This window comes from Aspergillus caelatus, assembly GCF_009193585.1.
Source record: "Aspergillus caelatus strain CBS 763.97 unplaced genomic scaffold BDV27scaffold_161, whole genome shotgun sequence".
Lineage (NCBI taxonomy): Eukaryota > Fungi > Ascomycota > Eurotiomycetes > Eurotiales > Aspergillaceae > Aspergillus > Aspergillus caelatus.
The window spans coordinates 17037-29837 of NW_022475424.1; the positions used below are offsets into that span (position 1 = coordinate 17037).

General features: G+C 47.3%; 4 protein-coding genes across 4 annotated transcripts; 2 read left to right on the forward strand and 2 right to left on the reverse strand.

The window, feature by feature from the left end:
- Positions 1-2910: 2910 nt before the first annotated feature.
- BDV27DRAFT_147522 (tyrosine--tRNA ligase TYS1) lies at positions 2911-5851 on the forward strand (the record flags this gene model as incomplete). Its single annotated transcript, XM_032070753.1, has 7 exons — positions 2911-3180; positions 3238-3741; positions 4510-4585; positions 4642-5138; positions 5197-5263; positions 5328-5560; positions 5621-5851. The coding sequence occupies 7 exons, from the start codon at positions 2911-2913 to the stop codon at positions 5849-5851; spliced, it is 1878 nt and encodes a 625-aa protein (XP_031924876.1).
- A 1751-nt stretch (positions 5852-7602) lies between these two features.
- On the forward strand, positions 7603-8361 carry BDV27DRAFT_166670 (uncharacterized protein; the record flags this gene model as incomplete). Its single annotated transcript, XM_032074252.1, has 1 exon — positions 7603-8361. The coding sequence occupies one exon, from the start codon at positions 7603-7605 to the stop codon at positions 8359-8361; it is 759 nt and encodes a 252-aa protein (XP_031924877.1).
- Positions 8362-9042: 681 nt separating this feature from the next.
- BDV27DRAFT_132452 (DUF4419 domain-containing protein) lies at positions 9043-10505 on the reverse strand. The gene has a single exon (XM_032067887.1). It carries the CDS (start codon positions 10103-10105, stop codon positions 9239-9241), a length of 867 nt encoding a protein of 288 aa, XP_031924878.1. The 5' UTR covers positions 10106-10505; the 3' UTR covers positions 9043-9238.
- A 681-nt stretch (positions 10506-11186) lies between these two features.
- BDV27DRAFT_147525 (MmgE/PrpD family protein) lies at positions 11187-12722 on the reverse strand (the record flags this gene model as incomplete). The annotated part of the gene is made up of 4 exons (XM_032070754.1): positions 11187-11374; positions 11409-12080; positions 12139-12567; positions 12695-12722. The coding sequence occupies 4 exons, from the start codon at positions 12720-12722 to the stop codon at positions 11187-11189; spliced, it is 1317 nt and encodes a 438-aa protein (XP_031924879.1).
- Between the last annotated feature and the right edge of the window lie 79 nt (positions 12723-12801).

Consider the following 12801-nt stretch of genomic DNA (forward strand, 5'->3'; position numbering starts at 1 on the left):
GTCAATTTTTCGTTTATGGATGAAGAGTGCGTAGTTGATGATATGGCCTCACGGAAAGCAGTCTCAACATCATCCACCCTCGGAGATCCCTGTCTTCTAGCAGAAGTAGGCGACAAAGCATCGGCAGCGCGACGTTTTTGGTGGCATTTGGTTGTCTAGTGGGACATCCCTCTTGCACATAACAAAAGGCAATAATTGACCCTAATGGTCGCCCTCAAAAGAGCAGCTGGTAGGTGGATCCATTAACCTTGTCAGACGTCCAGAGTCTAACAGACTTAGGCGACGTACTATCTAAGGTCCAAACAGGTCACTTGCCAGGGGATTGCGGCTCGATATAAGTCCTTAAAATTTAACACAAACCTCGAAACTGGAACAGAGAGTTATATAGCAGTATTGCCCCATTGCTAGGCTCTTGAGAGCAGAATAATCAACGCGACCATAAAATCAGAAGCTGGTGCCTTATCACTGCCTTTAGCCTAAGATTCCAGATTATATGTGCAATAATTTTTACCGTTTTTGAGTGTTCAGCATTCTGTCGAAATAAGTATTGGTAATAGATAGTCGTCGATATCCTCCGAGACAGAATCCCAAGGGACGGGTGATATAAAGTGACTCCATCGTCCTCTGCTGAGGCCGGAAACCAAGATTTGATTCAGTCATCTACACTATTGCCGCAGTGCTTCCCCGACGATAATGAATATAGCTGATACCCTGGGATATACCTTTTCCTATACCAACAATTAATAGATATTCAGATAACTTTAGTCTCTGGCTTGATGATTGCTTGTTTCTCTTTATATATATTTGGCTTGAAATATTGACTAGTTGTTCTTCTACTTATTCTGAGGCCGATCTCAGGAACGAAAGCCGAATGGATAGTTATATACATAGCCGCAATCTGTACCACTTTGGCTCCGAAGGCGAGTTATTTTCTTTTTCTAAAACGATATCTTTTATACTCTTAAAGCACAATCTATTCAATTATATTAGTCTTGAGATCTCTTGATGCCCAGCTCCTGATACGAGCATATCCACACAATCCGTCGCCACGCAGGAGAAACGACTCCATACCAACACAACCCAAGCATAGTATCTAGCAAAATCGCGACCGCAGGAGGAACCTTGAACTATGTACTCTCAGTATAAGTAACAGCAGTGACAAAAACCCACTACAGCTCTTTTATCAGACTTTGTCCATTGTATTCCCTCGGACTCAAATACCCTATTTCCCAAAGTCGGTATACAGCCGTAATAACTAATCCTACTGCCGACATATTCACACCGCGGAGAAAATCAATAATATACTTTTACTTCCGTAGAACACACCAGAAGGGCTGAATTGCAATAGTAAAAGTAATTCCAGGAAAGAATATTCCCAATCTACCAAGGAATATAAATATTGTAAACTGTCTACTCAGTGATATACTGACTATTAATAGTCCATATCCTCAGAATATAACAGGCCAGTGATATCTTATTATCAATATTTGGCAGAGTTGACTGAGGTACTAAGTCATTATCAGAATTGAACACTTAAGAAACTTAAGACACTAGTACTCAGAATATAGCCGCCAGATTTATATAAGATCTAATTTTAAGGCTAATTAAGACTGATTATTTTTTTTCTCTATATCTTCTTGTCACAGATCCGATGATGACTCTGTATGATGACTATATCGTATACTCTGCCCGCTGTGCATAGACAACTCGGTGGCCGAAGGGCGACGTCGGACTCTATATCCGTTACCTTTTCAATAGTGTACAATAGTCCCCTGTCAGTCTTAATTTGTTAGGGAAAGAAGGGGGTCCTCCTGACTATAAAGTTAGCCTGATGTTGATAATAGAGCAAGGCAAGAATCAGTCTGCTGTCGGCATAGTATCTACTGCCTAGCTTTCTGACTGCGTACCCTTACCTAGTTGACAGGTCTTCTACCCTAAATAGTAGATATTTCTTTGACACAAGTGGTCTTCTATTTTTAGGTAGTTCTTACAATATAGTAGAAGTATTAGTGTGGTTATCACTATACTTTTCCAAAGGGCTATAGACAGTGATAAATATGCCGGAGATTCTTTGTATATAAAGACTTTTTGGCAATAAGATTCAACAGCTTCCTGAATATAGGATAATAGGAATAATAAGACATCCGGTTTTGTCAGTGCAAATATCCTCGAAGCTGGACTAGCCGACTATTTCAGCTATTATGATTGGTAGGTAATTATAATGAAAATTTTAACTAGATTTGATTGGTAGAAATACAGTTGCGTTGATGTTCGGAACCTCAATTGAGTCCGCCGTCTGCTCGGCTATATTCATGGGGTCGGCTTACAAGCCACGACGGGTATATCCACCGAGCCCTAGTTAGAGTCAACGTTCACACTAGCAAGCATTGTAACTTGAATCATTCTAAGTCAGGTTAGTGTATTCGTCAGCAAGAACACGAACGCACAGCCCACCAGTTCAATCAACCGGGCTAATGGACGAGAAACGTGCGAGATTGACGGAAGAAATAGTTAATACCCGTCAAAGCCGCTATGCGTTGGGGATTAAATTATCCGTGGCTAAGGGCCTAAGGCTAATATTTGGACGCGGCATTTCATCCGTACTGCGTGGATCGTCCCCGGTTTTTCCCCAGATTATCGCGGACGCCCTATTCATGAAATATGGATAGTGCGGGGAATGAACTGCACGCCGTTCGTGTCCAACGCAGGTCAACTTTAGCGGTATTTCTTTCGAAGAGACACGATTTCTATAATTACCTGAACAACCCCCTGCTTCTTATCTCTATATCTCGGACGAATTTAATTAGACTCGTAATCCTGCTTCATAGGAATGCCGAGGAGGAGGGAGGGCTCTAGCAGTCTTTGCCGCTAAAAAGAAAATTCGGCTGACATAGTACAAGCGTGGAAGCAATGGATACTCACACCTCAGCCGGTACCTCTCCGGAAGTCGCCAGTTACTATGAGTTAAGCTGGTCAATTCTAAGCAGCATCGGACTGTTCACAACACTATTGAGTATCTGGACCATGATCATCACACGGCCCACCCCCTTGAGCTTCATCCCCATCATCGTCTCCGCAGCTGGTGCCGTGGCCAACGGACTCTGCTACTTTTCCTTCTACACATCATCTCCTACCGGAGACCGAGCAGCCGCCAGTGCCATTGCGGATATCCTCTGGCTGGTGAGTCCGTCACTCGGTCAACGTTGGTGACCGGATGCCTTACTAACTAGATAATAGGTTCAGGAAGCAGGCCTTTCCTTCTACAGCTACCAAATACTACTACACACTCTTCGAGACTCGACCCGGGTACTCTTCCTTTCCCTTTTCTGGTTTTTCATGGTTGCCATTGGCTCCATCCGAATGGCGATACTCGCCAGCAGAGTCCTCGAAATCACTGAAGAAGGCGTGTCCTCTCATTCTGCTGGCCCATTACAACACCGAATCGATTATCTGCACGTCGGCTACTTCACGACTATCGCATTGGTCGAAACGTGCAGTTCTTTCTTTCTGATTCGTCTTCTGCACAAGGCATACCGTGCCTCTCCCAAAGTGTCCTCCACGAGACTAGTCTTCCGGTATATGCTCCGCACAACTGAGATGCGCGTCGCTAGCCTCTGCATCATCGGGATCACCCGCGCAGTCACGTATTCGTTGCAGGCCACATCACAAACAGCTACGACGGTGGCGGGTCAGTTTGATCGGTTTGCGTATACGATGGAATGCTTGTTTCCCCTGGTTATGGTGTAAGTTTACTTATCTCGTCTGGTACCGTGCGAGAAACTTATATTTGCGTAGAACAGATATCCTCGCTTCAAAGAAGTTCCATATTGGTGATCGGAGCACCACCGCTGAGGCGTCACCCATTGCACCTTATCGGGATCTCGGGAGTCCCGTGAATAATAATAGCCCAAGGGATTTGGTGTGGCCGCGGTCACCGTGATGGACTTTGCTTATGATTGTTTCGCTTGAATGGATGAACGGGGCTTTTAATTCTGTTGTCGAGCCTTTGACAGACTGTTTTACATGATACCCCCCTTTTTGTATTGAGCCGTAGCTCTGCCCACATCTCTCATGGCTTGGCGTTCAAGAGTGATATTGAATTTTGCCTACAAAAAGTATCTTGTACTGGTTAATCTCTCTCTGAAATCCAATAGCGGCCCTTGTAAGCTTTACGACCAATGGCAACTATGAATGTGGGTATGTCGCATGAGGTGAGACCATGATTCCACCAGACTTGCCTGATAATGTATGTCCTCTATAATAGACGCCGCTTTAAATGGAGATGGTTATCTGCCGCCCCTGACCGCCTTTCCTCTGACTCAAAAACTTCAGGAGGCAAACGGAACAAATATTGATCCGACAGTTTCCCCCGCCTAAGAAAACCATCCCACCAGCCCACCAACGCCGCCTTTCCCTTTCCCTGCGCATCTCTCCACAAGTCTCATTCTCTGGCTCTGACTCGTCGCGATGGACTCGGAAGCACAGGCACGGTTTGACCTCATTCGCGAGAATCTCGCGGAGGTCTTGAACCCTGAGTTGATTGAAAGCATCTTGATTGAAAAGCGAAACCCTAGAATCTATTGGGGTAAGAGTCACTTGAGATACACGGTTATGCGCCAACTAACCTGCGTTTCAAATTAGGTACGGCCACCACAGGAAGACCTCACGTTGGATACTTCCTCGCTGCGCTCAAAATCGCTCAATTACTCCGTGCACAATGCGACGTTGTTGTCCTACTCGCCGACGTCCATGCCTTCCTTGACAACTTGAAGGCGCCGCTTGAGCTTGTGGAGAACCGTGCGAAATACTATAGCAAGATCATCACCGCAATTCTCGAGTCTGTCGGCGTGCCTACCGATAAGCTCGAGTTTGTTCTTGGCAGCTCCTACCAAAAAAGCCCCGAATATGTCATGGATGTCTATCGCTTGTCAAGTTTGATCTCCGAGTCAGATGCGAAGAAAGCTGGCGCAGAGGTTGTCAAACAGACCGAGAATGCTCCTCTGAGCGGTCTTCTCTACCCGGTGCTTCAGGTTTTAGACGAGGAGCATCTGAAGGTTGATTGCCAGCTCGGAGGTATGGACCAGAGAAAGCTCTTCACCGCTGCCACGGAATGGCTGCCTAAAATCGGATATCGAAAGGTATGATTCCCGTTAATTGCGATGGAAATCTCTTGTAGGCTAAAGAATTCTCATCTAGCGCGCACATCTCATCAACCCTATGATCAGCGGGTTGAAGGGCGCCAAGATGAGTTCTAGCGTTGAAGGTAATATTTATTTTAGTCCACTTAATTCTGCCAAAGGTCGCGATTGATGCTAATCTTGAAACAGACAGCAAGATTGATCTGCTAGACCCAGCCGAGAGCATCTCGAAGAAGATTCGCAAAGCGGAAGCAGCCCCTAAGGTCGTCGAAGATAACGGAGTCATCGCATTAGTGGAATATGTTCTCCTGCCCGCTGCCGGTCTCAAGGGCAAGAAGGAATTCCGAGTCGAGCGAAGAGATCAGGAGCCATTGGTCTACACCGATATCAAGCAACTTGAGGAAGATTACAGGAACGATGTGGTATGTTTGGTCTTTCCGTGTCAATCTGTACCTCTGGAAACTAACCTAATTACCCTATAGTTGACGCCACAACTCCTGAAGCCTGCTGTAGCACAGGGTCTTATCGACCTTATGGCACCTATACAAGCGGCCTACCAAGCCTCTCCAGAATGGCAGGAGATCACTTTGAAGGCCTACCCGCCTCCGGTTGTGGAAAAGAAACAGAAGAAGGTCAAGGACAAGGGCACTCGCTTCCCGGGTGCCAAGGTGCAGCAGGCCCAAACGAATGGTGTTGAATCTACGGAGAAGTAGTTTCAAGTAAGGCTCTACCTTTCACTTGTCAAGTCAGATACACTTCATCCAGAATATCAGCGATAGACCACATTTCAATGACTCATGAGAATCTGTCTTTATTAAGAAATATATTCGAGCATAAGCTAAGTGATGCTGAGGAAGGCATACGCCGATCAAATCTCCGCATATGATAACTGTGTCCGCATTTTCCGGTAAAAACAAACAAAACAGAGAATAAAAGCAAGAAAAAGAGAGGCCAGTGCATTGCAAAGAAAGGTGGAGCGTGTTGAACTGGATCTCCATGTGGATCAATCAAAGTCCTGCCGCCGTTCATCGCTGTCATGACATTAAGTCTCTATCGCCAAGTCAGAATCTTGTCACTCACTATCGCCACCGATGGCAAAACCCGACACGTACCCATTGTCATTACCTGCGTTGTCCGCCCTATATTCACTCCACTCACCAACACCTTATATCGACTTTGCAGCATTCTTATGCGAACTGCCGCTTTCATTGGCGTCATCGAAGTTGTAATAATCGATACTATCAAAGCCGCATTCGCCGATCATCTATTCTTGAGATGCTGCTGGAGAGGTTGTGTTCACCGCAAGCGTTTGTTTGAAGATCCTATCATGCCAGCACGACAAGTGAACTTAGATCCAAAGAGATCGCTATGGCTGAGGAATGGGTCGCACCAAAAACGCCTTTGAGGGCAGCTGAACACCGAGCAAGCGAGCAATTTTTACATGCTAGGCGCGGGAGTATTAAGTTGCTCGCCCGCAGCCTAGCAATCATAGTCCCCTTGGGTTTTACCCCAGTCCAGGAAGTGTTTCGGCTTCTCTTGCTTCTGATATAAGACATTAGAGATTAGAAAGTCAGGTTCGACGACAGTGAGTCTGACTGGCGTGTACTGACTGATCATTTGTGCGTCCTTCCATAGACCTTAGCTAGTGATACATTGAGAAATATTAGATTCCCCCTCTATCAGTTCGGGAAACGTATCGAAGAAAGTGGCCCGAGAATCTCGGGCAGACGGTGAACACCCGAATTGTCGGCGCTAGGTGAGCTCCACCATAGAATAACTGCTGTATGCTTTTTCCGTATCTTTTAGATGGAGGCCTTTCGCAGGAATAGGTCTACACGATGATCCAGCTAGCTACCCACTAGTTCTACCTCATGAAACAACGTCATGTTCCTCTTAGGAACGTGTCTTGAGAATACAAAACACAAGAAAAAGCTTATGCTGTAGATCCACCCAGTATGGAAACTATAAGTCTCAGGCGCTCGTGATTTGCTTTGCCCTAGCTCACCCAGGAGTATCAGCCGCAATTGACGTCACGCCCATCTTAAGAGAATGATGAGCTTTCGCTCCCTCAAAGTTAGAGTATAGACTGCACTATTCCCATATGTAATAGATAGCGGCGGTAGTAAATTGTGACTCTTAAGTCCGATGTAGGCCAATACACAATTCTAGGTTGGGCCAACGACCTTCGTCTTAGTGCTTATGGAACCTGGTATTGGGGGCTACTTTTCATTATAAGAGACCTAACAAGGATATAAAGCGGATTTTGGCAACAGGTTCTCCGTTAAGTCCGGGTGGAGGAAAGTTACATATGCCAGTATTCTTGATTTATAATCCATAGCAAAGGCATTCTTTGTACATTTAACAACTCAGGTCAGGTAGAAGAAGCCTATATATAGCCATTGCAGGACAACATGCTTTTGAACACACATCTACCGGCCCTAGAGGAGTGAACACATCCAACATAATGTCCAAGACATTAGTCCTCATTACAGGAGCCAACCAAGGCCTTGGCTATTCCACGGCAGAGCAACTAGCTGAGACAGGCAAATACCACATCCTGCTTGGAGCGCGAACCAAATCAAAGGCAGAATCAGCGATCAAACAACTGGTATCCAATTCCACGATAGACAGTTCGGCATTGACCCCTTTAGTCATTGATGCTAATGACGATGCTTCCATTACCGCAGCGGCAAAGTCGGTCTCGGATCGGTTCGGCAGCCTTGACATCTTAATCAATAATGCAGCCATCTGTAACGCCACAGATCCCAACCTCAGTCTGCGCGACAGCTTCCGCGCCGTGTTCGAGACTAATGTCTTTGGCGTCGCTGTTATCATTGATACCTTTCTTCCCCTCCTGAGGGCTTCCAAGTACCATGACCGCCGTATTGTCAATGTGACCACCGGCATGGCTCAGATGGGTGTCGCTTACTCTCCGACATCTGAGTACGGTGCACGTCATGCGCGTCTCCCTGAGTATCGCAGTAGTAAGGCGGCTCTGAACATGCTGACGGCAGTCGAGGGCGTGACCCTCGAGAAAGAGAATATTCTGGTCGTCTCCACGTCCCCGGGTTATTGTCGGACAAATTTCACGGGCGGTTATGGTGTCAAGGATGCAGGTCAGGGCGCTATGAATATCATTCGTGCCGCTACCGAGGGGGATCCGAAGACTTTGCTGGGTACAATTGTCGCCGAGGAATGTCGCGTAGAGGACATTGGCTGGTAGGGTAATCTTCTGACATGCTCTCCTGTCGATAGAAACTCCATTTTTACTACCTTATTCACTTCTGCCTGGTCGCTTGGATGGTAAACACTAAGGCTCACTGATCGGTTTTTATATCTATGTATGTAGTCAAGTTATCAATCTTGTGACACTACACACTCGAGTCTTGTAGTCCATTTATATGAAATTCACATAAATCGCTCCCTGTTCCAACGCTGGTTTCCATGCAATAGCTGTGACAATCTATTTATATCTTTGAAAAAAAAAAAAAAAAAAGATACAAGAAATGATAAAGCAGATTTCCTATCAATAACCGTATTCAGATTAACAAACGATGGCGAATGTTGTTACTGTTGAGCCGCTGATAACCGTTGTTCACTACTAACAGACACAGGCCGTGTGGGCTCCACACTGTATACACATTTAACAGCCAGTCTACTACTCATCGTTTCTTCGGGGCCACGATACACTAACCAACCTTATTTGCATAATCAGGTGAAATATGTGCGTGTTCACATATATGTTCCGAGGTCATTTCGCCACTGTAACTTATGACAGGCCTCGGACAGTTGGCTGACAGAAATTTGTGTGTTTCGTGTCAAGCTACAAAGAAGTATTGAAGATCATGGTGAAGGCCATAGATCTGCGATTCTGAAGCCCCGTCGTGATTCTTTACATCTTTTCTGGCTTACTGCTAGCTTTATATCATGCAGCTCAATGAGCCTCTGCGCATACACTTGCTTCGCTCACGCCACCCAGAGATCTGATCCATGACACGCAAGACGCATCCGCGGCCTCAGATCCTGATTCAGGAGCTTTAAACTATTGTGATATAGACTTCTGGAGCGGAGAACGGGATGCTGGCTGCTCCGCTGTGGCGTTACATAGTCAGAAGCTCTTCTCTCCTATTCAACAATGTGAACATGCGCTTCATATCGCACTTATCATTTTCCATCTCCCGCATAACCTCCAATTCCTCATCAATCACCTTCACCTCTTCTTCCCGTCTCTGCTCCTCCGCAAGGCCCTCCTTCTCATAAATCCACCATCCGGACAATGGCCGGATTGAGTCAGGAGGACCCGAACCATCAGTACGAGAGGACACCGCTTGGATTCCGGGCAAACCAGCCAACATCACCATATTGTGCTCAGTGCTATCGTAATCGCGTACATTGACAGGGACTGACCCAACCCCCGCTGGGATTTGCCAAGAGTCCATCCGGTGATAGTAAATGCCGTCGAGTTCACAACCAGCGCATTCTCCATCCCACTCACTCAGCGAGACCTCCTTCCGGGGGCCATTCCCGAACAATGAGCGACCATCATCGTCCCAGAAACAGAATGCCGTCAGCCAGCCCGAGAGATAATGGGTTCCGCTTCCGCCGGACTTATGGGCGCATTTGTTCCAGAAGTCGATGATATCAGGCGAAGTCGGGTTGTCAAAGGAAGCCACAAATCGCCGGAGAACCGGGCGCAGCAGAGAGACAAAGCACGTAGGTTCTTCTCCGAGCCGGCAAATGGGATCCAGCTTACACAACATTTGTTCCCAATCGTCGCGCTCACCGAGCAATGTCACGGTTGGGATGCCGCAGTCTAGTGCTATCCCGTAGTCGAAGTATTTCTGCAAAGCCCCCATCATCAATACAGATGCCACGACGCGGTCCATCTGTGTAGTAGTGCTAAAGCTGGGCATAATCCAGGTGCCTAGGTCGGGGTCGTTGATGTTGTCCTGGGCCAGCTGGGTCATAGATAGCGCAAGAGCTCCGAAATCGACGGTTTTGATGTCCCCATCGGCGACCACTTCGAGCTTCTTTTTTCCCTGGTGAGAAACGAAAAAGGGTCGTAACTCTTCGGCATGTGCGGGGATGTAATATCTCAGTTGTGAGAGGATCGAAAACCAAACATCGTCAGGTCGTAGAGTTAAATGGTGGTGATGGCTGTATGCGCTATAGACAGCCCATACGAAGCCGTGCTCGGACCCAGAGATATGGGTATCGTGGAAGACATTTTGTGTGAAGGAGCTTTGTATGAGCCTTTTGCTACGATTGTAGTCTCTGGGCCGCGACTCTTGGAACAATTGTTCCGAGTTAGATACCCTAGGGCTTTTCCAGCCTTGGGCTTCATGGCCTGCAGTGGTCAGAGTGACAGGCATTATTTGGAAGGCGATTGAATTATCCGGAACTGTGAGATTAAGGGAATAGGAGGGTGGATAAACTGATATAGCAGCATCTCGATGCCGATCAAGTGAGGCGCAGTCTCTTCGATCCCGCGCTTGGCTCGTATTTCTGGTCCTATGAGAGTCGAGTTCGTAGCACCATCATTGAGCCATGGCTTCCCCTTATTCTGAGCAATGATTACATGCTTATTTTTAAAGTACCACAGAAGCAAACTGTTGCTAGTGCCCAAATCTGAAGGGAATTCTTTCCCCAACCTGCGGGTTATTTATCCATTGCTTGTCTGGTTTGAGGCGGATACCACAACCCTGATGAACCTCTACTATCGAGAGGATACTGGGTCCTTACGTTCGCACCAAGGAAAAACAAGTTCATAACGGATATCTATTCTGGCACAAGATAACTGCGGGCATAGACTGAAGAGAACCAGTTACATCCTCCGTTAAAAACTAAATCAAGGTATTTATTACAGAAACGGTTTCTTAGTGAACACATCAGTTGCATGCGTGTTTTTCCAGACGCACTGATCCAGCTCAGTCTATTAACCATCCATGAACATTCATGGAAAATGAAACCCTCTGATATAAAGTATCCGCCATCGAAAAAGCCAGATGACAAAAACCGGAACCATGAAGGCTACAGTGGAACCTTCCCTCACTTCCTAAACTTGCGTGAGATAGACCCAACATCTGATGTATTGGCTATTTGAGAGAACGCACGGAAGGCCTTCTCGGCTCGTTGTTTCCCAATGACTGAACCGGCATGTTCAATGAACTTGTCCTTCAGCTGCTGAGTGGACAAGGGGTTTTCGATACTACCCAGTGCATGCTCGATGTGCACGTCTAAAGTCTTGCCATCGGCGAACTCCACGGAGACAAAAAGCCTCGTGCTCACTAATCCCTTCATCCGCTGTAATATGGACCTTGGCTCGCAACTCGACGACAGTCGTATTTCTGACCATCTCGTCCGTAAACTGGGCCGGGGAAGCCTGGCCAAAGAGCAAGGCGATAGCGGCTGCATGATAAACACTGAACTTTGCGTCGAGGCTCGTCCTAGGCTCAGGATTATCAGTGAGAAACAGAACCATCGGGTTCGTGCGCGCGGTCACATTCTTGATAGTCCCGAGATCGAGTCTATTATGGACAGCTTGATCATGAATCTGAACGCAGCCATCAATGGCGGCATGGATGATCCGATCACAGGGAAATGGCTTGAACGTATTCTTGCTTAGTTCCCACGTTTCTCCAAGGGTGGAAAACTCCGCCGTCAGATTCTCGCGCGTGCTCACGACATGCGCCCAGCCGCGCTCGGCCTCGAGTCCCTGCAATGAGCCACCGTACCCATTTTGCGCAAGGAGCGCTGATAGGAGCCCCGACTGCGCGGCCCGGCCTACGTGGAACGGCTTCGTGTCGGTACCGAACGACTCGTGCATCCCATTTACCTGTACGGCGGCAATGCTAATGGCATGCTGGAGATGTTCCAGGCTGAGGCCCAGGAGCTTCCCAACAGCGACGGCTGCCCCAACGGAGCCGGTTGTACTAGTGATATCTGCCTTAAGTTGTTAGTAGGCCTCACACTCCATGTTTCGTGGTGGTTGAATACATACGCCACCCGACGTCGTAATACTCTGGGTAGACAGCGACCCCGAGCTTGCACTCGGCCTCGACACCGGCAACAAACGCTGTGAGAAAGTCCTGCCCGGAAACGGGAAAATTCCATTCCGCAACCGCTAGGAGGGCAGATGCCACCGGCCTTGATGGGTGAATAGGTGTGTCAGCATGCGTGTCGTCGTAGTCATCGACATGGGAAGCGATGCCATTGACCAGCGCGGCGGTTTGGATATCCATCCAGGCTCCTGAGCCAAGAACGGATACGTTTCCAGAGTGATGAGGAAGTACAGAAGATAAAGCCTCGTATGCAACGCTGGCAGGTGGGAGGGAGTAGCCTCCGATGGCACACCCAGCCCAGTTGTAGATGCTTTTGACTGCCATGTTTGTAACTGGCTGGGTGAGGTTGGTAAATTGCAAGGCCAGAGCTCATGCAGCCAAGGTCTTGGTAGCCATGTTGTTGTCCTTTAATAGAAGATTGCTTATTTCCTATTCTCGTATGTGTCACCTATCCATGACAAGGTGGCTAGCATCGAATACTTATATAGTACATACACAAGTATTGATACGGTGTAGCTGGCATACCTGACAAGAGTGCTTCAGGCTTGATTGACTCTTGTCTCTACCCCTCGCGAGCTTTTACTCTTGGCTGCCTACCGAAA

Bases quoted from the DNA above. Each gene is read 5' to 3' on its own strand.
- BDV27DRAFT_132452 (XM_032067887.1), bottom strand. From the start codon at position 10,105: ATGACCCAGCTGGCCCAGGACAACATCAACGACCCCGACCTAGGCACC.